At 41.2% G+C, this 24,037-nt stretch overlaps 1 protein-coding gene across 1 annotated transcript in view; it reads left to right on the top strand.

Moving 5' to 3' along the window:
• adamts9 (ADAM metallopeptidase with thrombospondin type 1 motif, 9) overlaps window positions 1–24,037 on the top strand; it is a 62,770-nt gene that overhangs the window by 20,310 nt on the left and 18,423 nt on the right. The window contains exons 17-29 of the mRNA XM_053484174.1: window positions 310–476; window positions 627–756; window positions 1,568–1,694; window positions 1,964–2,174; window positions 2,275–2,430; window positions 4,312–4,473; window positions 5,089–5,208; window positions 6,541–6,648; window positions 7,208–7,375; window positions 8,230–8,484; window positions 10,908–11,069; window positions 13,418–13,585; window positions 19,700–19,867. Coding sequence (XP_053340149.1) covers window positions 310–476; window positions 627–756; window positions 1,568–1,694; window positions 1,964–2,174; window positions 2,275–2,430; window positions 4,312–4,473; window positions 5,089–5,208; window positions 6,541–6,648; window positions 7,208–7,375; window positions 8,230–8,484; window positions 10,908–11,069; window positions 13,418–13,585; window positions 19,700–19,867 — 2,102 coding nt within the window. The remainder of the gene's footprint in view (window positions 1–309; window positions 477–626; window positions 757–1,567; window positions 1,695–1,963; window positions 2,175–2,274; window positions 2,431–4,311; window positions 4,474–5,088; window positions 5,209–6,540; window positions 6,649–7,207; window positions 7,376–8,229; window positions 8,485–10,907; window positions 11,070–13,417; window positions 13,586–19,699; window positions 19,868–24,037) is intronic.

Below are 24,037 nucleotides of genomic sequence, written 5' to 3'. Positions count from 1 at the left end.
TGTTTGCGACATATTTGCATACTGGAAGCTGATTGGCTCTTATACATTATGACACCATAACACTTTCTTGTTCTTGTTCATGTCTTCAGTACTTTAACTTTTAAATAAAATTTTATTAAAAAAAAAAAACTTTACAGAGTGACAAATTTCTCAAAACACGTCCTGGATAAGTATTACTTAAGTAGACTAATCGATGTTAAATGACGATCTGAATCCTTATTATCAGACCTTCAAAGCGTTCCACAAATCAAATTCCATGACTCTAAACCCTCTTTGATTTTTTCCCCCCCCGTTTCTTTGGTTCTCCAGCCGTGGCCAACAGTCGTGGAGAATATTTTCTCAACGGGGAGTTTGTGGTCAGCATGTTTAAAAGGGAAGTGAAAGTAGGCCGAGCCGTCCTGGAGTACAGCGGCTCCGATCACGTCGTCGAGAGACTCAACTGCACTGACCGCATCGAGGAGGAGATCGTCATCCAGGTTCATATTTAACCTTTGATTATGCAATTCCTCATGCAACTTGTTACTATTTCTCCAAATATTGTAAATATTCTTATTACGCATCTTACATCTTCCATTGTGATAATACAGAACGATTGCCTTATCGCCAGTCCTTTTCTTTTCTCACAGGTTTTGTCTGTAGGTAGCCTGTTCAATCCGGACGTCAGGTATTCCTATAACATTCCCATCGAAGACCTGACTCAGCGGTTTATCTGGAACGCCTACGGCCCGTGGCAGGAGTGTAGCCGCCTGTGCCAAGGTGAGGACTGAAAACTCTCTCTTTGCATCACTATTATTTATAACAACGGATCATTTGCTGCCATGGTACGTTCATGCTTGGGGAACTGAGATGAAGATCAGCAATACAGTTACGATGAGAGAGAACTATATTTACGTCCGGCGTGTTCTTCAGCCTTAAACTCTCTTCCGCATCTCCTATGAGGGCGTTCAGAGAGGTTTACTGGTAGTACCGCTTTTCTGCTTTCTCACAATCTTAAAGATGAGTGCTGGGAATTTAATGGTCCAGAATCTGGTTTTAGGATTGCAAAATCTATCAAGTACGAGCTGATCTTTGAATACCCTGCAAAAACATAAAAAGAGCTTGCCACAGCACTCAGAGATTGCCACAGCACTGTTAAATGATCACTTCAGGCATTGCTTCATTTTTTGTACTGGCATTGCGAAAGAAATCACAGGATTGTAATAATATAGTTAAATAAGTTTTATGTTTGCATGTTCTCTCCATGCTTGGTGGGTTTCCTCCTGGTACTCCGGTTTCCTCCCACAGTCCAAAGACATTCAGGTTACTCTAATTTGCGTTCCCAAATTGCTCGTAGTATGTGAATGTTGACCGGAGGTCCTACCACGGTCGTAAAATTGGAATAAATGCAACGGCTCACCATTGGCCTCTACGGTCCCCAGGTGGACTACGAAGGTTCCTAAATAGATGGAAGTTTTCTATAGGAAAAAACTTTTTGGAAAGAGTCCCACCAGTGGAACCGCTTTGTGCTGTACTGTATAAGTATTGATCTTAATGTGTGACTGTTTCTCATTGTTGTTGCATCACTCAGGGGAACGTAAAAGAAAAATCCTGTGCAATCGTGAGTCGGACCACATGGTGGTTTCGGATCAAAGGTGCCATGACTTTCCTCTACCGGCGATCATCACAGAAACCTGCAACACAGACTGTGAACTCAGGTATGTCACCAAATTACGCAGGAAGCACTATTAGAAAGGGAAGTGGTATAATATTACAGGGGCTAAAGGGAACTAATAGATCTTAACTTATTTAGTTACTGCCTTACCCTTCCTTATACTGTAGTTATGAATCGGTAATAAATTCAATATTTCGCAGTTCATCTCATCTCTATGCAAATCTTGGTCTAAACCATTAAAACAGACCTCTGACTGTCATGCCTTTAAATCATGAGCTGAATGGAAGCTCTAATTTGATCTTTATTTCGCAGGTGGCACGTGGCCCGTAAGAGCGAGTGCTCGGCTACATGTGGACTGGGTTACCGCACGCTGGAGATTTACTGCGTTAAATACAATCGAAACGACGGCAAAACCCAGAGAGTCGATGACCGAACCTGCAGCCACCAGCGCAAACCTGACGATAAGGAGGTTTGCCGGGGTGACTGTAACCCTGGTGTTTGGGAGTACTCTCCCTGGTCAGAGGTGAGGATGAAAATTTCTGCTCATTAGTATTAGTATAATAATGAGATTTAAAATGTTTTAAAAAAAACATTGGTTTGTTCCATTTGCTTGCTTTGGGTAGTGCTCGAAAAGTTGCGGAGGCGGGACACGCCGTCGTAGCGCCGTGTGTAGGTCGCCTGGTAACGACGAAAATAAATGCAACACGAGGGACAAACTCGTAGTCCAGTCATGCAACGAGTTCCAGTGTCCACAGTGGAGGACTGGCGAGTGGTCAGAGGTACAGAACTTTAAATCCTGATTTAATCATCAACCATTAAACACAAATTATTTTTATTAATTTTATCTACGAGTTAAATTAGCATCTCATTAGTATACTTATGAGACTGTGGTACACTGAACACTTTACTTGCTTTTCTGACACCCCTGTAGTTGAAAAAATGCCATACAGCAGGTACACTCTGGGGTGGAGCTAGATGTAAAAACACATAACGAGGTGACCTCTAGGGAGCCACTGTGAATGATGCAACCTGCTAAAGTGCCCTCTAGAAAAAATCTTAAAATGTTATTTTACATCAAAATGAGATTCAATGCCCTAAAGGCTTTCCTAGATGGAAAAAAGTAGGATGAAGCACCATCGGGTGCTCCTAAATACAAGGAAATTAGATGCATTTCCTTTTAATTGCTCCAACATACAAAATAACATAAGGAATTCCAGTAAAAAAAGATATACAGTGCCCTAAAGGTTTATTTACATACATAAAAAATTATAGGTATCTTTACATACGAGATAATCCATGACATCAAGATGCTCCTACATTTGACAAAAGTCAATGAAGTGCCCCCTAGGTATGCCTACTTTTGGGAAATTTAAATTAAGTGCCCACCAGGGCAAAACATTAGTTGAAGTGCCTTCTGACATATAAAGAAATGAGGTGAATCCTCTTTAGGTGCTCTGAATGAGAGGAAGTGCATTCTAGGTGCTCAGGCATTCAAAAACACTGAGATGAAGTGCCCTCTATGTGCTCTTACGTATGAGAAAATGACATGAAGTGCCTTTAAGGTTCCCCAGCATACAAGAAACTGAGAGGAGATTCCCTCCAAGCGATGTTATATACAAGAAAATGAGTAGAGGTGCCCACTAGGTGAGATGAAGTGCCTTTTAGGTGTTTCTACCTGTGAGGAAATAAAATGAAGAAGTGCCCTATAGGTACTTCTACATACATGGAAATAAGACAATGTACCATCTACAGTAGGTGGTCTTATTTACAAGGAAATGAAATGAAATGCCCTCAAGGTGCTGTCTTATACACTGTGAAATGAGAAAAAGTGCCTTTTAGGTATTTCTACTTGTGAGAAAATGAGATGAAGTTCCCTCTAGGCCCTCTAGGTGGCCCTACATATGAGAAAAAGACAAAAAAAAGAGTCTAGGATACAAGAAAATGAAAGGAAGAAAATGAAATGCCCTTTAGGCATCTCAACATGCAAGGAAATGAAATTACTTATTTGATGTAACGTGTAATCTAACGTGTTAGGTCCGCCATTTAAGTAGTCAGTTATTTAGTTTTTTTTATTTTTATGTAATCCGTTATTCAAACAATTTATGTAATCCATGAGTATGTGTAAAAGTCGTGCTACAAGCCCCGCCCCCGATAACCCGCCCCCCTTTGTTATTCCTGCTGTTATACCCATATCTCACCTATGCGGTTTGACTATGAGATGTCCGACGTGCGGAAAGATGGAAATCTAATAACAGCGCCAAAACTTGCGGTGAATCATGATGAAGCGTACTTAAGGCCACCGCGCAAAACGGCGTAGGTGAGATAGGGGTATCAGTAGTTAACAGATTATGGGCCAAACTTCATTGAGTGATGATGGTAGAAAAATTATAAAGGTCTCGACTAAAACAACATGCATGAGGAATCATAAAGGAGTTTTCATTTTCTGTAATGGAAAAGTACTCAAACTAGTTACTTTTATCAGAAAGTAACGCTGTAATGTAACTGATTACTTTTTAAAGACAGTAATTTTGTAATGTAATTAATTACTTTAAAAAGTAACATCACCCAACACTGAATATCAGTAATATATGTGAAAAGCTTGGATATTTTTTCAATAATACACACACTAATGTGCTGGTCTGATCGGTGTGTTTGTGCAGTGCCTGGTGACGTGTGGGAAGGGCTACAAACACCGTCAGACGTGGTGTCAGTTCGGGGACGAGCACCTGGACGAGCGGTTTTGCAACTCGCCCAAGCCAGAGTCAGTGCAGGCGTGTCAGCAGCAGGAATGCGCATCCTGGCAGTTCGGCTCCTGGGGCCCGGTGAGGACACACACACACACACACACACACACACACACGTACACACACCGTATCTTTGGTTTTGTATACAGTTTCACACAAAATAAAACCAATCAATTACAGATTGTATACAGCATCTGCAACCGTGTGTGTGTATGTGTGTGTGTGTGTTATGTTCATGCTGTAAACATATAAGCAGTTTGCTGTTTGTCTGTATGTGAAAACCTCGCCCAGAGCGGTTACCAAAGGGATATTTGCTTAAACCTTAAACACACTCAACCTGAAAAGAATCGGCGGATTCCATCCAAGTCCAGGAGTTTGACGGAGATCAGACTGTGTTCCACAATGCAGATCGATTCATGACTTGAAACGTACGTTTGAAGGCATTAAATGGAGCCGGACGGAAAAGCGACGCCGCTCGGGCCTGACCTCATTACATCGACGCCAATGAGGCGGAAAAGGAACGAGAGGAAGAGAGAGAGAGAGAGAGAGAGAGAGAGAGATTTGTGCCTTTTGCTGGAGCATATAACTGTTGGCAGGTGTCCCTAGCTGACCCTTCTTTGTGTCTGTCTCCTGGTGTGTGTGTGTGTGTGTGTGTGTGTGTGTGTGTGTGTGTGTGTGTGTGTGTGACTTTAGTGCACCACCTCCTGTGGCCCTGGCTATCAAAGAAGAGTCGTCAAGTGTATCGTCAACTCGTCCGGCTCGGTCAGGGAAGATACCGACTGTAACGCAGCGACACGTCCAACTGACACACAGGTGAGACAAGACTGGGTGTGTGTGTGTGTGTGCGTGTGTGTAGTCATACCTCTCCTAAAACGTAAAACGTACTAATGCATAAAACTGTTTTTAAAAAGTCTTTATATTTAAAATGTCACACAGAGGGAAAAAAAAGCATGATATTCACACACACACACACACACACACACATACACACACACACATGGGCACTGCCATAGATTTAAACCTTTGTTAAAATGAAAGTGAGACAAGTTTCTGAAACATTTTCAGAATTAAGTGGTTTATAAAGTTACTGATTGTGTGTGTGTGTGGGTGTGTGTGTGTGTGTGTGGGTGGGGGCGGGTGGGGGCGGGTGGCTGGTCGTGTGAAATTTCACACTTTTCCTCAAAAAGAGCTTTGTCATGAGTCCAGGAACTCCAGCCATGTTTCCAGGTTTCCAGCGCTGATACCAGAAACTACTTCATATCTAATATTCTGTGGACCTGCAGCTGGTGGAGTTTGTGTTTTCGGATGAACCTTCTTACCTTCTTTAATGTCAAAACAAAACAAAAACATGGTAATAGTTTGCTGCAGAATACGAGGAATAAAACCGAATCGTTCCTGGACGTTCCACAACACTGCTGAACTACAGATGGATAAAAACTTGATGTAGTTTATTTATAAGAACTGTGATCGAGTGGTTTTGTGGTATAACAAGAATAAAACACTTTAAGCATATTAGCGATAGAGTCTCCATGGAGCGGTCGATACCATATTATCACGATACCTCAGTATCACGATCTTATAAATATCCCGATTAGATATATTTTGTAAACAAACTTGGCAAGTAATTCGCTCCTGCCACTCAGAATTTGGTAAAAGATTTAGAGCGCCACCTGTAGGATTATAGAGGAACAGCAGGCTTTTAGCACCTCCAGTGAAAACGGTTGTAATTCAAAATAAGTTCAAATAATTGATTTTGGAATCAGTGTGTTAATACGAGGGGCGGTCATAAAATTGCTATTATTACTAAGAAAATATACATCAATTTTCTACACATCCTCCACCTCGACATCTCGAAATGATTGATAACCTGATGGAGACCGTCTTTGAAGAAGCCTTCTTATTGGCCCTTTGAGGAAAAGTTCCACTTCGATAATCGCATGAAGTCTGGAGCTCTTCAGCCCACCCTGAACACTGTGCTGTGTGTTCGTTAGAGGGAAAAAGAGTCAGTAATGATCTGATGCATATTTAAAAAAACTCACTCTAGATTGTCATGTAGTTGAGAATGCAATCATCTAAAGTGCAGATTGGTTCACTGCTCTCTCTCTCTCTCTCTCTCTCTCTCTCTCTCTCTCTCTCTCTTTTTAGGACTGTGAAGTCTCTCCCTGCCCTGTCACCCATCCCGTTTCCCCCGACACCAAAATACCCCTCCATCCGGGCCACAAAACCCAGTGGCGCTTTGGATCATGGACTCAGGTACGTACCAGTTAGTGCTCACTTACCTCATACCTCAAGCTGCATCAGCTTATTTGTTTTTCTTACTTGAATTAAATAAAGAAAATAGCGGTCAGGGGTAGCTTAGTGGTTAAGGCATTGGACAACGGTCCAATGGAAGGAAGGTCCCAGGTTCAAATCCCATGACCAGCACGTTGTCCCTGTTGAGCCCTATGTCTAAATATCAATGTAGAAGGAAGAAGAAAATAACCTACTGACACTGGAGGCTTCTGTGAAGGCAAAAAATATATGAAATATCTCCTAAAACGCCACCATTACAACAATTAAAGGTCCCACCTATGAATATAGAAATGATGGTCCACTAGGACGAGTGCATTACTCTAAGCCTTACCCGTCGTCCAATCAGAATCGAGACTGGTACAGCACTATGGCAAAAAAAACTATTGAAACCCCAAACGAATATAATTGTATGTTGCTGTTTCTTCACCTATGCTGTGCTTACCCACAATGTGATGTAGAAAGACATGTGTTTGTTTGTCTGATTTTTCAGTTGCTCATTGTGTTTTTCCTTATGCCACAGTGTAGCGCCACCTGTGGGAAAGGAACACGCATGCGCTACGTCAGCTGTCGTGACACTCAGGGCGGCGTGGCGGAGGATTCGTGGTGCGACCATCTCGCCAAACCTCCCGCCTCGGAAGAGTGCTCCGTGTTGGCCTGCGGTCAGTGGAAGGTGCAGGAGTGGTCTCAGGTATCGTAACGACGTCTCCTCGCTCTTTGATCTCACCTTTACTTGGACCTGTTGAGACCTGAATGTCCTCACAGAATCATGTATGTGAGTCCAGGTCTTTGATATCCTGTGCTTTAGCTACCGCGCTGAACTTGTAATACAAGTCGTGCATTTAATACACGGATCTGTACAGCATTTCTGCGGTTGGACTCGATCTCTCGGTCGACACACTGGCAGGAAAGCCTGAGTACATTAATCACTGATGGGCCGCGATTAGGGAGCTTGAACGAGATGCGGCGATGTATGGAGTGTATATGTGATTGTGGTTTTGGAATGAATGTCTTCCTGGAGCAGAACACTAAATATCTCTGACATAAATAACACACAGACCCGCCTCTGGCCTCTCTGCATACGTCTGCGTGTGTGTATGTGTGTATACGTGTGTGTGTCTTTTGTAAGAGTGGGAGTATCAGCACGCCTCTCTTGATGGGAAACATCTGTAAACACAACACACACTTACACACACACACACACACACACACACACACACACATATACACGAATATACACAGAGCACACAGGCCCAGCTCATTTCCCCCTGTGCCTCTCCGGCCTAAAGATTGCTGCTGGTGTAAGCAAAATAAGTTAAAAATAATAAGCCCCGTGTTAAAAAAGCAAACGTCATTAAATTGAAGTTAATTATGCACAATTTTAAAGACATGAAGAACCCCCTCTTCGGCGGGAACGGAGCTGTAAAACGCACACCGCTACAGCTAATATGATTCCGTGCCGACACTATGTATAATCTGTTTGATTTGATGCCGTCGGTTTCTGTACTAACGTGAAGTGTGTGTGTGTGGTCTGTTCGTCCACAGTGTTCGGTTTCCTGCGGTCAGGGTAAAGCTACTCGAAAAGTTCTCTGTGTGAACTTCAGTGATCAGGTGGTGGACACGAGCGAGTGTGACCCAGAGGACAGGCCAGCGACAGAGCAGGAGTGCGCTATGCCCCAGTGCCCGACTCACCCCAGCGACCACGGCGCCATCCCTCCCAACCAAGACACCCGCAAAAAAGCGGACCGACTCGGAGGGGCGCATCCACAATCGCAGTGGAGGTTTGGACCGTGGGGAGCGGTGAGTATCACACGGAGGTTTTTCTGCTTCCAAAAATCTAACATGTATAAAGCAGAAACTGATCTAGCGAGAAGTTACATTACGTTAGAACATTTGAAATGTAGCGGGTCAGTGTGCGCTTTCACTCGTGGACCTGGGTCCCGCGGGTCATCAGCATTTCCCCTTTGCAGATAAAGACCATTGTGTCCCTGAGTCTTGACATTTCATTCTATAAATAGTTTCATAGAAGGTATTTATAGAAGCTAAAAATAGCTTCACATCTTTCTTTCTTTCTTTCAAGTCCTCCTTGTCTAAGAGGATGCTGCAGATGCCGGATTTAGAAACCTTATTTTGGGTTTGAGGCAGAGGTGGACAAAAGACACAAATCCTGTATAGCACTTAAGTAAAATTAGAGACACCTTATTACTCATTACACCATATTACTCAAGGTAAAGTAGAATATACATTTCTTAAAAGAACAAAGGTACAGAGCTAGCCTTTAAGTAAGGAGCACCCTCCCGTGCGAACATACTGTACTGTTTTATCGTCGCTGTTTGGAACCAGCTGCGCTTCTGATTTCAAACACCTGCTACATGACTGAACATTTTATAAATGGGATGGCAAATACACACAATTACGCATAATAATCAACTTACGCTGATATTCCCACTAAGACTACATGCTACTCTATTTAATGAAAGCAATGCCAGGCCAAAATGTAGTGAAGTAGAAAGTACAGATATTTGTTGTAATTTGTAGTGGAATAAAAATAAAAAAGTATCTTTTAATAAATCTACAGTACATAATACATATACAGTGGGGCGAAAAAGGATTTAGTCAGCCACCAATTGTGAAAGTTCTCCCACTTAAAAAGATTAAGTGGCCTGTAATTTTCATCATAGGTATACCTCACCTATAAGAGACAAAATAAGAAAAAAATTTGGTCACTCACAAACAAGCAAGATTTCTGTCTCTCACAGATCTGTAACTTCTTCTTTAAGAGGCTCCTCTGTCCTGTCCTCGTTACCTGTATTAATGGCATCTGTTATCATTATAAAAGACCCCTGTCCACAACCTCAAACAATCACACTCTAAACTTCACTATGGCCAAGACCAAAGAGCTGTCAAAGGACACCAGAAACAAAACTGTAGACCTGCACCAAGACTGAATCTGCAGTAGGTAAGCAGCTTGGTGTGAAGAAATCAACTGTGGGAGCAATTATTAGAAAATGGAAGACATACAAGACACTGATAATCTCCCTCGATCTGAGGCTCCACGAAAGATCTCACCCCGTGGGGTGAACTGTGAGCAAAAATCCCCAAACCACATGGGGGGGACCTACTGAATGACCTGCAGAGAGCTGGGACCAAAATAACAAAGGCTACCATGAGTTACACACTGCGCCGCCAAATCCTGCAGTGTCAGACGTGTCCCCCTGCTTAAGCCAGTACATGTCCAGGCCTGTTTGAAGTTTGCTAGAGAGCATTTGGACGATCCAGAAGAGGATTGGGAGAATGTCATATGGTCAGAAGAAACCAAAATAGAACTTGTCTGGGGGAGAAAGAATGCTGAGTTGCGTCCGAAGAACACCATACCAACTGTGAAGCATGGGGGTGGAAACATCATGCTTTAGGGCTGTTTTTCTGCACAGGGACCAGGAAGACTGATCTGTGCGATGGAAAGAATGAATGGGGCCATGTATCGTGAGATTTTTAGTGAAAACCTTCTTCCATCAGCAAGGGTGTTGGAGATGAAACATGGCTGGGTCTTTCAGCATTACAATGATCTCAAACACACCGCCAGGGCAACAAAGGAGTGGCTTCAAGGAGCATTTCAAGGTCCTGGAGTGGCCTAGCCAGTCTCCAGATCTCAACCCCATAGAAAATCTTTGGAGGAAGTTGAAAGTCTGTGTTGCCCAGCGACAGCTCCAAAACATCACTGCTCTAGAGGAGATCTGCATGGAGGAATGGGCCAAAATACCAGCAACAGTGTGTGAAAACCTTGTGAAGACTTACAAAAAAACATTTTGACCTCTGTCGTGCTCAGATGCTGGGACGTACAGTACTGTCCAGCTGCGTATATTCAGAAACGCAGTGTTTATATTATGTACAGCTGTATTTAATTGTAACACAGTCACTAAAGCTCTACCTACGTTACTAACAACAGTCTATTAACTCCTCATAAACAGGACTTTAGCTCGATAATGTTATTAGACTTATTGACACTTGCATGATGATGATTTTGATGCACTTCTGTAACCTGCTTCGTGTATGAGCGCCTGCTGAATATCGTAAATGTAAACACACTTATGGATTACTTTGACATTCAGTGGCCTAGTTTAGAGTTATGTAACATAAGTGTAATTCTATACGCTGAAACGTCAGGAAAGACAAGCATGTGTTTATGATTGCTTATGCTGACATTTCCATCTTGGGCTCCTCAGTGCTCGAGTACATGTGCTGGAGGATTTCAGAGGCGGGCGGTGGTGTGCCAAGATGAGAACGGTCACCCAGCCAACAGCTGTAATGAGAGCGTTCGACCTGCAGAACAGCAAGCCTGCGAGTCTGGACCATGTCCACAGTGGGTGTACGGTGACTGGGGCAAGGTAAGATACTCACAGGCACACACACACACTGTATTTGTGGAGTAACATGATAAAATGACTCGAAAGGTCTTTTTGCTGGTATACAAATATAAAAGCATATATACATGTGGCAGCCCAGGAAAACTCTTCATATGGGTCAATTTATTGCATATACTGTATATAAGTCACATTTTTCCCCCTTGTGCTGGAAGCTGCATGCCATGGCTCTCAGGATGTACTGTAGCTGACAGACCAAAGCTGGCATCAGCAATCTAAAGTGCTTCTTAACATTCCCACGTCTGTTGTTAAGGTCCTTGTCCTGTCTCTTCCCCTGTCTTGTCATGATTATGCTAAGGTGTTTTGTGTTCACTCCTCTGATTAGCTGTGTATTTAAGCCCTCACACTCCACTGGGTGTTTGTCTGGTTTAATTGCTAAAACGTACTTTTACCTGAATGCGTATCTGTCTGGCCTCCATATACTATACCTGACAGATTACTTCACCTGTAAAATGGATGCAGCAGGAAGGGTATCCTCCCAGACTCCCAGAGGTCGATTCCCCAGTTCTACTGGGAAAGCCTGGTGGACTGCTACGCTGAGGCAAGGGTGTGGATACTTTTAAGGTTGTACCGACCCCCCTCCGCACTCCTTTTGGCAAAATGCCTGGTGTCATGAGAAAACACAAGCCTTGCAAAATTTTCCAGCTTCTAAAATGAGTGTTCTTGTGGTCAAGTTTATGAAACCAGTGCTCCAAAGAAAGACTGATGGGGTGTTCTCTGATACTGAGCTCCAAATAGAGTCCAACGGTGCGGCCTCCAACAATGGGCTCCAGATAAAAGCTGACAGGACCGTCTCTAATGCTGAACTCCAGATAAAGGCAGATGGTACAATCTCCAGTGCTTAGCTCCAGATAGAGGCTGATGGGGCAGTTTCCAAGAATTAGCTCCAGACATTGGCTGACCCCAACAATGAGCTCTAGGCAGAGGTCAACCAGGTGACCTTTCATGGTCAGCTTCAGGGGAAGGTCAACAAGGTGACCTTCTATTCCTAGTTCCTACTAGAGGGAGATAAACAAAGCAAAATCCCATATACAGCTCAGACTGGCGGTCAAGAAGGTGTCCCCTGCTGCAATGAGGGCACTGTGTAACCTCCCTGTGCATCCAGTAGCTCCATCCTCTCTACATCTAATGCACATCTCACCTGGGTGGCAGAGAACCTTGTTCCCCCTCTTGCTTCTTGAGAGACCTTGGTTCTCCCAGCTTTACTCCAGATAGATATTGTCTCGGCCCTACTTTCTGGCTTCAGGGATAATATTGTCACACTCTCTCGACCCACGAAAGGATGATGTTTATGTTTTGGCTTTACAGACATTCTGTTCTCTCCACCTCCTGGCTTTGATGACATCAGAAGCTCTCATAACCCCTGCTGTTGTTTCGAATCCTGGCTTCAGAGATAATGAAATCACACCACCCCTCTGCTCAGCTGAGAACATCACCCTGTCCATTAACTGGTTTCAAGAATAATGACGTTAGACCTCTGCCTAGCTGAGGAGATCACCCTGCCTACCAGCCTACTACTGACGATATTTGTATGCGTACTTTCTTCGTGGATAATGACTGATAATCAAACTGTCCCTCTGTTCAGCTGAGGACGTCGCTCTGCCTCCCTGCTCAACTAAGGATGTCACTCCATTCCTCTGATTGGCTAATGATGTTATTTTACTTCCCTGTTTGTCACTCTCTCCATCAACTAAGTTGCGATGTCTTTCCACTCTCTTGCTCAGTTGAGAACATTGCTCTGCCAGTTGAGAACATTGTCACTTACAACCTCTGACCTCATGTGGTCATCGCTACACCTTCTCACCCCGCTGTGGTCATCACTCCCCCTCTGGCCTTTTTGTAGTTTTCCTACCGCAACCTTACTTTTGTGGAGACCGACACTATGCTTAATGAAGATTTTCCAGGTCCACCAGTTAAAGCCTCTTTGGGAGCAGCCACTTCGGGTGGATGAGGGAGGCAAGGGGCAGATTGTCATGGTTTACTCCTATAGCTGAGCACCGCAAACCACTGCCATCACCATCACCGTCCAGAATGTGCTTCTTTACATTCCTGAATGTCTGTTGTTACGAATCTTGTCCTGTCTTCTCCTGTGTCTTGTCACTGAATATCTTCCTAAAGTATCATGATTATAGTCAGGTGTTTTGCTTTTCTGTTTTTAAGTAAAAAGGGGGCCGGTTATAAAAGAAAATGAAAAATGTATAAAAAAAAGAAGTCAATAAATCCTAATGAAAGAAAGGTCACATGACCAGCTTGAGCATGAGGCTCTACTAAAGTGCACTAAACCATTATTCCTCTTTCTCTTGTGTCGGCAGTGTTCAAAACCCTGTGGCGGAGGAATAAAGACGCGCCTCGTGGTTTGTCAGCGGCCCAGCGGCGAACGCTTTAGCGATCAGAGCTGCGAGATTCTGGACAAACCGCCCGACCGAGAGCAGTGCAACAAGCAACCCTGCTCCCACTGGAGAGCCGACCCGTGGAGCTCGGTACGCCCGTAATAACACTCCTCCCTCTGTAAATCCTGTCCTTTCCCCGTCCTAACCCCAAACACACGCTGAGTTCTTGCTAAGGGTCTCAGATCTCTCTAAGTACACAAAGGGCCAAACAGAATGTGGGTGTGATATTTACAGGATGTGTCAGAATCACTGCTTCAGCCCATGATGACTGCTTCTTTAACACGTACCAAAGTAGGCCAAGACTGAACTATGTCTTATAACTAGTATTTTTTATTATTTATTATATAAGATTTTGAAAAATCTATAGCACATTAGATCTTAAATGAAAATAATGACACTCATGAAACATTATATAATTTTTGTTCTGGTATATGAGGACTAAAACTCCATATGCAAAAACAAAAAGAACCAGGGAATAATGAAAAGGTGTAAAAAGTTAGTGCTGTATAGAACTCATTTGCTGGAAATTTTCTTTCTTTTTTTTCATTTTCACAATCCTAAAAAGAGGTAGATAGATCGAATACAGCAGTATTTCAGAATTAATCCATTACAGTACATGTTGTACCTTCTTGTAGTGAACACCGCGGTTATTTGAAAACTTTAGCAGATTATTAGTGCATTTTCTTTTAACTTCACAAACGCTTACTGTTCCTGGAAATGCTGCTTTTTAGTGTAACGACTAGAAGGGTTTAGGGGTCCAAGCACCAAAGGTACAGGAACCCTAAGTTGCCTTCAATACCTGACCAGCCTATAAGAGCAACAAGTCAAGCACTAATCTGCTGTATGGTTATTTGTAATAATTGCTGGATTTATCAGAGATTATCAGTTATCATCTTTACGAGTTGTCTGATATGGGTTAACAGTTAAATCTTACTGTATTATACTTCGTATTTACACACTGCGAGCATCTATGGCACATTTCACAAGCGGTGCTTAATGTGAAAATACTGATATCTTTATTTCTGTATTATCTACTGTATTTGATTGCAAGCGGTCCGACTGCCATATCTCGGCCATACCTCAGTTCTCAGTTAAAATATGAATCTCATATCGGTGCTCTCGCAAAAACAAAACAACAAAACAAGGGACACTTCAATCTGCTATTGTTTTTTTTTTTTTTGTTCATATTTATTTTTGTATATTGCAATCATTTCATTGCATATTAAACAGCTTGCTAATTATATATTAAAGAAATTGTAGATAGCGGTCTTATACTGTATACTGTATTATATAGTTTTTAATAGTTGTATATTTTTTATGTTCTTTGTATGTTTGTTTAGTAATATGATATGTAGCACATTATTACTATTATTTTGTAAAAGTTTTACACCCCTGGAGATTTTTTTATTTATTGGCCAGTTATCAGGTGGCACGGTGGCGTAGTGTTTGCACCGTGGCCTTGCACCCCTCAGGGTCGAGGGTTCGATTTCCTCCCCGTGTCTGTGTGTGGAGTTTGCATGTTCTCCTTGTGCTTGGTGGGTTTCCTCACACAGTCCAAAGACATACAGAGTATTGTTCTCAATTGGTCCTCCCAAAATTGCCCATAGTGTGTGTCTGTGTGTGTGTGTGCCCAGAGACAGACTGGCACCCTGTCCAGGGTGTATCACGGCTCGTGCCCAGGGTTCTCTGGGATAGGCTCCAGTCCTCCCGTGACTCTGTGCATGATTATTGAGTATAAGTGAGAGAGTATCCAGTAGTCAGTGTCTACCTCAATCTCTACACTCTTTCTCCAGCCTTTTCACAATTCCCATTAAAGGTCTGATTAAAACACATTTTCAAATTATTTAAACATCTCGTCAGTAAACCAAGCTACAGTTTGCAAGCAAATTTAGGTTCTTTAGCTTTTAGCCAGGCCACACATGGCTAAGTGCTTAGCACTGTCACCCAGGTTCCAGGTTCGATTCCCACCTCGGGGTCTGTGTGCATGGAGTTTGCATGTTCTCCCCATGTTTGGTGGGTTTCCTCCGGGTACTCGGGTTTCCTTACATGCAGATTAGGTCAACTGACGTTCCCAAATTGCTTATAGTGTGGATGGATGGATTGGCACCTCATTCAGGGTGTACCCCGCCTCGTGCCCTAAGTATCCCGGCAACAGGCAAGAGGATAAAGCTGTATAGATGGTGAGTGAGTGAGTGAGTGACTGAGCTTTTACCCAGACATTGTTTACTAGATCAGAGGTAGAAGATCTGTGTGAAGTTCATTTTTCTCTCCTGTCTTTATTTCATTTTGCTGGCTGTTACCAACCATTGTTATCTTGGATTGACCTGTTCATGTTTTTCCCTCTTTCCGAAAAAATACTGTATTAAGGTGATTACCTCTGGTGTTTTCCAACCTTTAGACTTGCTTGTTTTTAAAAGAAAAAGTTGTACATAATTATTTTAGATGAATATTTTTACAAAAACGTAAAGCATGAACCAATATTTGTGCCATTTCTGCCATTTAAGATTACATACAGGTGGATTTTTAATTAATGACTCCATCAATCGTTATTTATAGTCAATTCTGTGACTTATATAATATTGTCGTACGATGCAAATTCACAACCAGATGTCACATTTCTGGTGTTTTCTCCTCATATTGTTTTAGTGGAATAGTAGAATAGAAAACTTAATGGCAGTAATACACAATGTTGTTTCAGGTGAACTCTCTGTTTATTTATGTAAATATTTGTATTTATTTCAGCTGCTCCGTGTATTAAGTCTAATGTCCATATTTAATTTTTATACGCAAAGGTTTGACATGGAAATGTTTAAAAAAAAATTATGTTTGAAACTTCTTTAAAGGTTTCATAATTATTATATATAACACACAGTATTCATATTAACCTAAGACTGGTCTAGATCGTAGCATGTCGAGTCTACTGTCTGTAAAGTGCTGCATTCTTTTGTTTATAATTTGTTTTTGTTTTGAAAATCTGTCTATTAAAATACAATGCTGAAGACGCCAATGAATTAAAGCATGCTTCTTGTCGACATCAAGTCTATATTGCGACTACGCTGCGCTAGAAGACGTGTTCAAGCTTTTCGAGTTCCCAAGCTCCGATTCTATGAAGGCTCTATTCATAAAAAAAAAAAAAAAATTCTTGGATTATCATTATTATTACTATTTAATATTTTTTGCCTGCGAAGCATGCTTTCGAGTGGGGCCCAAAGTCGGTGTGGCGCTGACAATCACTCCAACGAACACTGCGCGAGAACAATGGAGGAGGTCAGAGGAGGTCACATGGAGTCAGAGGTCACTTTAGATCTTGAGGGCGGCCCCATTCTGTGCTTTCTCGCATGTGTAATCAGTGTGGACGCACTTCTCATACAGTAAAATGCTTGTGTGCTCTGGTTTATACTGTAGATCAGCGGACGTGTAAGGCTAAAGTGCCTACAGAGTTCATTTACAAGACGAATAATCTGAAAGATCTGAGATTTATAAAACATAATAAATATTATATCATAAGTACTAGCAGCCGTTCCTCAAAATACAACCTCAAAATGTTCCACAGCAACAAAACTGCAAACTCAGCAAACCAGATAATATAATAAACTGTTTATAACATTATATAAAAGTTACATAAGCACTTTATAACAACTAACATTAACAAGCAACGAATACTTCCCTTTGGAAGTTTGGGAAGACATAGGACTAGAGCCTTTTTGTGTTTTTGCTTGACATAAGGTTGTGTTATGACACTTTCCATGCTGATGTACATTCAAACATTATAACAACTGACACAGTAACTCGTAAACATATCAAAAATAATGCTATCTCAGCTCAAATGAACAGAACATATTTCACAGATAGACAGATGGATAGATCATATTGATGACGGTTGGACTAAACCTTATCATAACCATATAAGGTTATTACGTAACCTTATGTAGCTTTATAGCAGTTATGTCAGGACTTGTATGGTGTATTATTGGTGGATTTTACAAGCACGCTGTCTCACCCTTGTCCTGTGTGATTATGGTTGGTAGGTGATAAGGTTGACATTTTCGAGTTAACTTAAGATAACAGAAAAAGTGACAAAACACAAACATAACAAAATTAGTTTTTATTTATACTGTACATACGTCACATGGTAGAGTGTCATAACATTGGGTTTCCACTTATGTCATCTTGATTCGACAGCTGACACTAATAAATTTTTATGTCAATCGTTAATTCTTTTTTTTTTTTTTTAAACCTATGTAGTGTACCTCTTTTTCTTTATGTTTATGAAATAATAATGATTTTATATGAATACTTTTATCCATTTTTACTGTCAAGTTGAGATAACATTTTAATCGTTTTAAGATTTTGGTTGACATGAGGTCATTACGTTTGACCTGATATAAAGATTTTAAAAATCTTTATGACATTTTGCCGGATTAAAACATTGTAAAAGTTTATATATAACGTCATGTTAGTTTACGTCAATCATGGATAGGTTAAGAAGCATTCGCTTTATAGAATAACTTTTCAACCAAAGTTGCTATAACATGTCAGACATAAAGGACTTATGAACCCCCATTTGAATTGCACCCCTGAGTAAAGCCACTGTTTCCTTTATTAGTAGTGAAGGTCATGTTTTATACTGTAACCTGCACTGTAAACCCTAGTTAGTGAGTGTATTCTCAAAAATCTTACTGAAATAGATTATCAGGAACAAATCAACTTTAGAAAACCTTCAACATTTTCATTTAATTCATTTCTTATTCTTTTTTTCACATATAATATGGTTTTATTCCTTCTTTTAAAAAATCTTAATACTTTTAGTAACACAAACTAAAACAGGTATTTGCATTTTTGTACTAAAAAATAAAGAATAAAAGAAAAAAAATCTAATTTAAGTATTGGGGGTGGGAAGAATTTAAAAGTTTGTGTCTCTAAACCCTGTTAATTATCTTTAAATATCATCTGCATTATGCAGCATCGTTACTGGTTTTTTTTTTTTTTTTTTTTTTTTACTATATTAGGCAGATAATTATACATTATACTGGGAAAAAATTCAGAGAGCAACAAAAGTAAACAGTTTTAAAATGTTAATTTTGAAACGTATAATAATGCCTTTGGTAGTTGAGTCAAACACACACACACACACACACACACACACATATGCACACACTTACTCATGTAATGCATACGGACAGCAGGAACTGATGATGATGATGATGATGATGATGTGTATGGTGATGTAGAAAGACTGCCAGCGTTTGTAATAATAATAATAATAATAATAAAAACAATGAAAGGTAATGTAATTTCAACATAAATATATTTTAAATAAGTCACTTTTGTATTTTTAACTAATATATTTATCAATTCAGTCTACATGTCTATGTTTCAGTATAATCATCTGTGTAAAGAAAAATTATTTAAATATGAAAATGTATACCCCTGTTAAAACCTCCGATCTGCTTCTGTGGCCATTTGCCATTTCAAAACCCCATCAAAGAGCACATTAAACAAAGACAGAACTAGCGTGACGCAGATACCGCGTATCCGCCTCACTCGAACCCAGGGCCCTCCCGGCTCCCGCCATAAATTTGACCTCCATAAATAAGTCAGAGCTCAGCCGGTTCTTGCTCCCACTGTGCGGCGCATTTGTAGACCACGTAGCCCTGTCGCATCGCATTCATCCACCATCAGAGCGGCGCCTTTCATTAGCTGCCTGGGCTGTAAGCTCTAAGTGAAGGTGCCATGAGAGGCGGGCTCTTAACATACCATATTCACTAACCCGAAGCATTTTTTAAATTTTTTTATTTTGTGGCTCACGTACAGTATCACGGATTCATGTTTTCAAGGTGTCTAGACTTAGTTTCGTAACCTTGACATTTTTATTGGACATCAGGATCTCAATCAGGTTTCCATTGCCATTTATCGTTCCCCTATTTTTATTCTATAATTAAGTGTACAATTTCTTCATTGTTTTATCACACACAGAACCTTTTTTCTATGTCACTTCATTCAACATCACCAAAACTGCTCCACTAAATCATACCCTCATTATTTATTTATTATTTCTTTTTTTTTTTTGGTCTCCCGAGAGACCTGTAATTCCACCCACCAGAACAATCCTGACAGGTTACTCTACAAGCATGAATAATTGCTTCCTTGCATGGCTTTCCATCTTTTATTTATTTATTTATTTATTTTATTCCCCCATCGCAGTGCTCCGCCTCCTGCGGGAAGGGCTTCAGGCGCCGCAACGTGACCTGCGTCAGCCGCTCCGGCCAACCGATGGCTGAAGAGAACTGCCTGGATGTTCCCCGCCCCCGGAACGAGAAGTCCTGCAAAGGTGGGATGTGCCCCAAGTGGAGAATGAGCATCTGGGGAGAGGTAAAGTTTCACACACACACACACACATACACACTCCATTATACAGACATACTGACAGTTCTTGGAATATTGCTCAGTGTCTTTATGTGCAGTAAAATGATTAATGGTGGCTTAGTGGTTAGCATGGTCGTCTTGCACCTCCATGTCCTGGGTTCGATTCCCACATCGGGTCTGTGTGCATGTTCTCCCGATGCTTGATGGGTTTCCTCCCACAGTCCAAAGACATGCAGATTAGGCTAACTGGCGTTCCCAAATTTCCTGTAGTGTGTGAATGTCCCTAGTTTCACTACAAATGTTCCAAGATGGATGGAATTATTTATAAGACCCAGGTATCCAATACATTAATAACATTTTCAGTTACATATTGTGCTACATACAGGAGCACAGAACTGTCGAATGCATGGATTTATTTTCTATAAGAGTAGTTCAGACATTTATTAAAGGATCCTCCTTAGTGGTTAGCCCTGTTGATCCTCGCACCACCACGGTTGGAGGTTTGAATCTTGACTCAGGTCCTATGTCCATGGAGTATGCATGTTCTCGCAGTGCATGGTGGGATTCCTCCAGGTTCTGTGGATTCCTCCAACAGTCAGTCCAAAGACATGGAGATGCAGGATGATTTGTTCTTACGAATTGTCTGGTGTGTGCCCCTTGATGAGCTGACACCTATGGGATAGGCTCCAGGCTTCCTACAACCCTACACAGGACAAGGTTTAGATGATGGATGGATGGATGGATGGATGGATGGATGGATGGATGAACAGGACTTTAGAAGAGTCTGTAACATTTTCAGCTTTAGAATGAAAGACTTTCCAGGTCCAACATCATAGGCTTTGTGTTGTTGTTGATGTTGTTGTTGGTGGTGGTGGTGGTGGTTTTTGGGGTCTTATTAACTTCAAAGGAGAATGAATTTTAGTTTAATGAGTGAATAATTGTTTATAGCTGCTATAGAGTCAGTGATAACAGGAACTAACATGTTTCACATATATTCCACAACATTAATAAAAATGAGTAGTAAAACCTTTAAACTTTAAAACAGTTATTTAGTAGAAGAAACGATTAACCTAAGTGTTGTACAGTTACCCTGGTTCCCATAACCACAAATACTGTGAATAATGGTTTTCTATAAATACAAACCCTAAAGTGTTTTAATGAAATAAAATAAATGCAATGTTTCATGTTCACGGTGAAAAACTTCCATCTTGACAGTGCTGACACTGGAGACTCCTTACACTGACGATATGGAAGTTGTCGCAGTACGCCAGATGTTACGTCGACGTCCTTGTTGCTATAAAAATATTATATTGTATTAAAAGTAGTTTATTACTACAGTATAAATATACTACACAGGATGTTTAACACAGGATCATATTTAGGATTCAATCATTTAGCTGTTAAATGAGACCCGTCCTTAAGCCTTCATCTCGTCTTCCTGCTCTTCTTGTGTCGGCGCAGAATATCCGTCTGATCCCTGAGAAAGAGAGACAGTATCAGACTAGACGGCACTTTTCTCCTAATATGCATCTGAACATCTGGAGGGGAGTAATTCTCTTCATCTCTCTCTGAGCACTGGGAACGCTCAGGCAGGAGCCAGAAGCTCACACATCTGGCGCGCACACCTCAGCCGCGTGTGTACGTGCGAGAATCGCAAACAAGCTGTCTGTTATTCGTCTCATGTTATCGTAGAGAGAGAGGCAGAAGAGCGAAGCAGATGGGCTTGAGAAGGCTCTCACGTTTTAAGTTCATCAACATGACAGAGCACATTCCATCTGTTGGCCCGGGTGTGTTCGGGTCTCCCCAGATGCCGGGGTAGTTAGTGCCGTGAAGGGGGCATTTTGAAAAGACTCGGGAAGTTAATGTGTTCTCACCCCCTAATGGATTGGGAGGACCGGGTGGGGCGGGGACGGGGGGTATTCGGGGGGTTTGGGGGGCTCAGCTAACACGCTGGAATTACTGTGAAATTGAAAAAAGGTTTCCTTGAAAAGTGGAGCGTCTAGTCAGGGTCTGTTATTTTAAATCCCAGTCCAATTTAGTGACTTTTTTTGTGCGTGATTATTTAAAATATTTATGCTTTACATTGCTGCACTGCAAAATTCTCACAAGTTCAGGCTGTAACACAAATCAAAATATTTCATTCAATTAATTTGGACTAAAACTAAAGATTCATCTGCAAAGTAAATCTAAATATCCCATTATGTTAGTATCTCTCTCTCTCTCTCTCTCTCTCTCTCTCTCTCTCTCTCTCTCTCTGTTCGAGTGCCAGTCTGCACCCAAGATTGTATTCAATTAAAACATTTTACAAGATGTAGAGTGGTGTGTAACGATCCTCAGCTTCACAGTGCTGCACCGCTGCCTCATAAATCCTCAGGTCTGAAACACTGCGCTCATTAGGTAATGGATGTGTGAGTTGACTCGAGCCTGCAGTGAGACACAGCGATCCATTAAAAAGAATTTTTTTACACCAGCACAATGTCTCCGAAAGTGTCGGTCATTTTGGACATTTTCACTCACGGCTAGTTCATGAGCATGAGGCGTCATGTGACCGGTCAGGTACTATGAATGTCGAAGGCTTTGATCTGTAGGCATGTCTGTCTGGACATCCATCTGTTCCTCTGTCTAGTCCTCTGTCCGTCTGAGCTGTAGCCTTCTGTGTGTGTCTGTCCGAGTCATCCTACTATCCATCTATTCTTCTGTATGAACACACAACTAACCATATGTCTGTCTGTCTGTCTGTTTTAGCTAAATGCTATTTATTGCATCCATCCATTTAGATATTTATCTATGTATCTATCTATATATCTGAGAAGAATTCTATTTAATTAGATCCATCTGTCTGTCTATCTATCTAAGCATTCTCCATCCATCTACCAATACATCCATCTATCTCTCCATCTACCACTTAATGTTTATGTCCTTTTTTATCAACTGGTCTTTTCATCTATATATTTAGATATATATCTAAGCAGACTTTTTTCATCTGTTCTTTCCATCCATCCATCCATCCATCCATCTCTCTATCTGACAGTTAATGTGTTTTTATCTGTCTCAACTGGAATTTTCCTCCATTCATTGAGATATTTTTGAGAGGCATTGAGAGGCAAAAAGGCATTGAGAGGCAAAAAGTATATTTATCTGTTCCATCCATCCATCCATCCATCCATCCATCCATCCATCCATCCATCTATTCATCCATCCATCCATCTAGATATCTATAAGTTAATCTAACTGCCTTTAAAACTGTCTGTCCGTCTTTCTCACCTGGACTATTCATCTATCTATCTATCTATCTATCTATCTATCTATCTATCTATCTATCTATCTATCTATCTATAATATATTTATCTGTTCCATCAATCCATCCATCTGTCCAACCATTGATCCATCTCTATCGGTCTGTTGGTCTGTCAATTTGATCTCTGGATATGATCTCTATGTATGGATATAAGTATGGATATTGATCCATACTTACATATATCTGTTTATCTGAACTAATGTCTATTTCTATTGTCCTATCTAACTATCTACAGTATGTACTGGATCCCTTTCTCTATCCATCCCTCTGAGCTGGAGTCTATTTATCTGTTCCCTTTATCCAGACGTTACACTATATCCAGATAGTTTGTCTGTCTGTCTGATCTGATTCATCCATCCATCCACCCATCCATCTGCTCAGTTCTAATCTATCTATCTATCTATCTATCTATCTATCTATCTATCTATCTATCTATCTTTGATTAATCATTACTGATTTTTGATGTTCTGTCCTGTTATTCACTGAAATTTGAACAACAATTTCTCCCAAGAACTTTCACATTCCATCAGAGGCTGTACATCAGCGTTTCTGTCAGTGTGAACCGAGAACTCCTTCACCCCGTGCTTGTGTTCTGGCATGACCTCAGCTGGAGCCTGGTGCTTATTAATGTAGAGACTGAACTCACACACACACACACACACACACACACACACACACACAGGAGAACAGACTCTGCTTGAGCTTGAGCGGGGGAGAGCGGAGCTTTCTCCTAACAGGAACACTTTTCATTATTATAGCTGAAGTTATTCTACAAAAAAATGTACGTTCTTAAATCTGCTGCAACAGAAGGACTTTTCACTATTCATCCAGTTAGGTTCTGGAAGTGACCTCACTTTGCTTTATGTACTGCTTTTTTA

This window comes from Clarias gariepinus, chromosome 23, assembly GCF_024256425.1.
Source record: "Clarias gariepinus isolate MV-2021 ecotype Netherlands chromosome 23, CGAR_prim_01v2, whole genome shotgun sequence".
Taxonomy (NCBI): domain Eukaryota; kingdom Metazoa; phylum Chordata; class Actinopteri; order Siluriformes; family Clariidae; genus Clarias; species Clarias gariepinus.
This window is presented reverse-complemented; position numbering and strand designations above follow the sequence as displayed.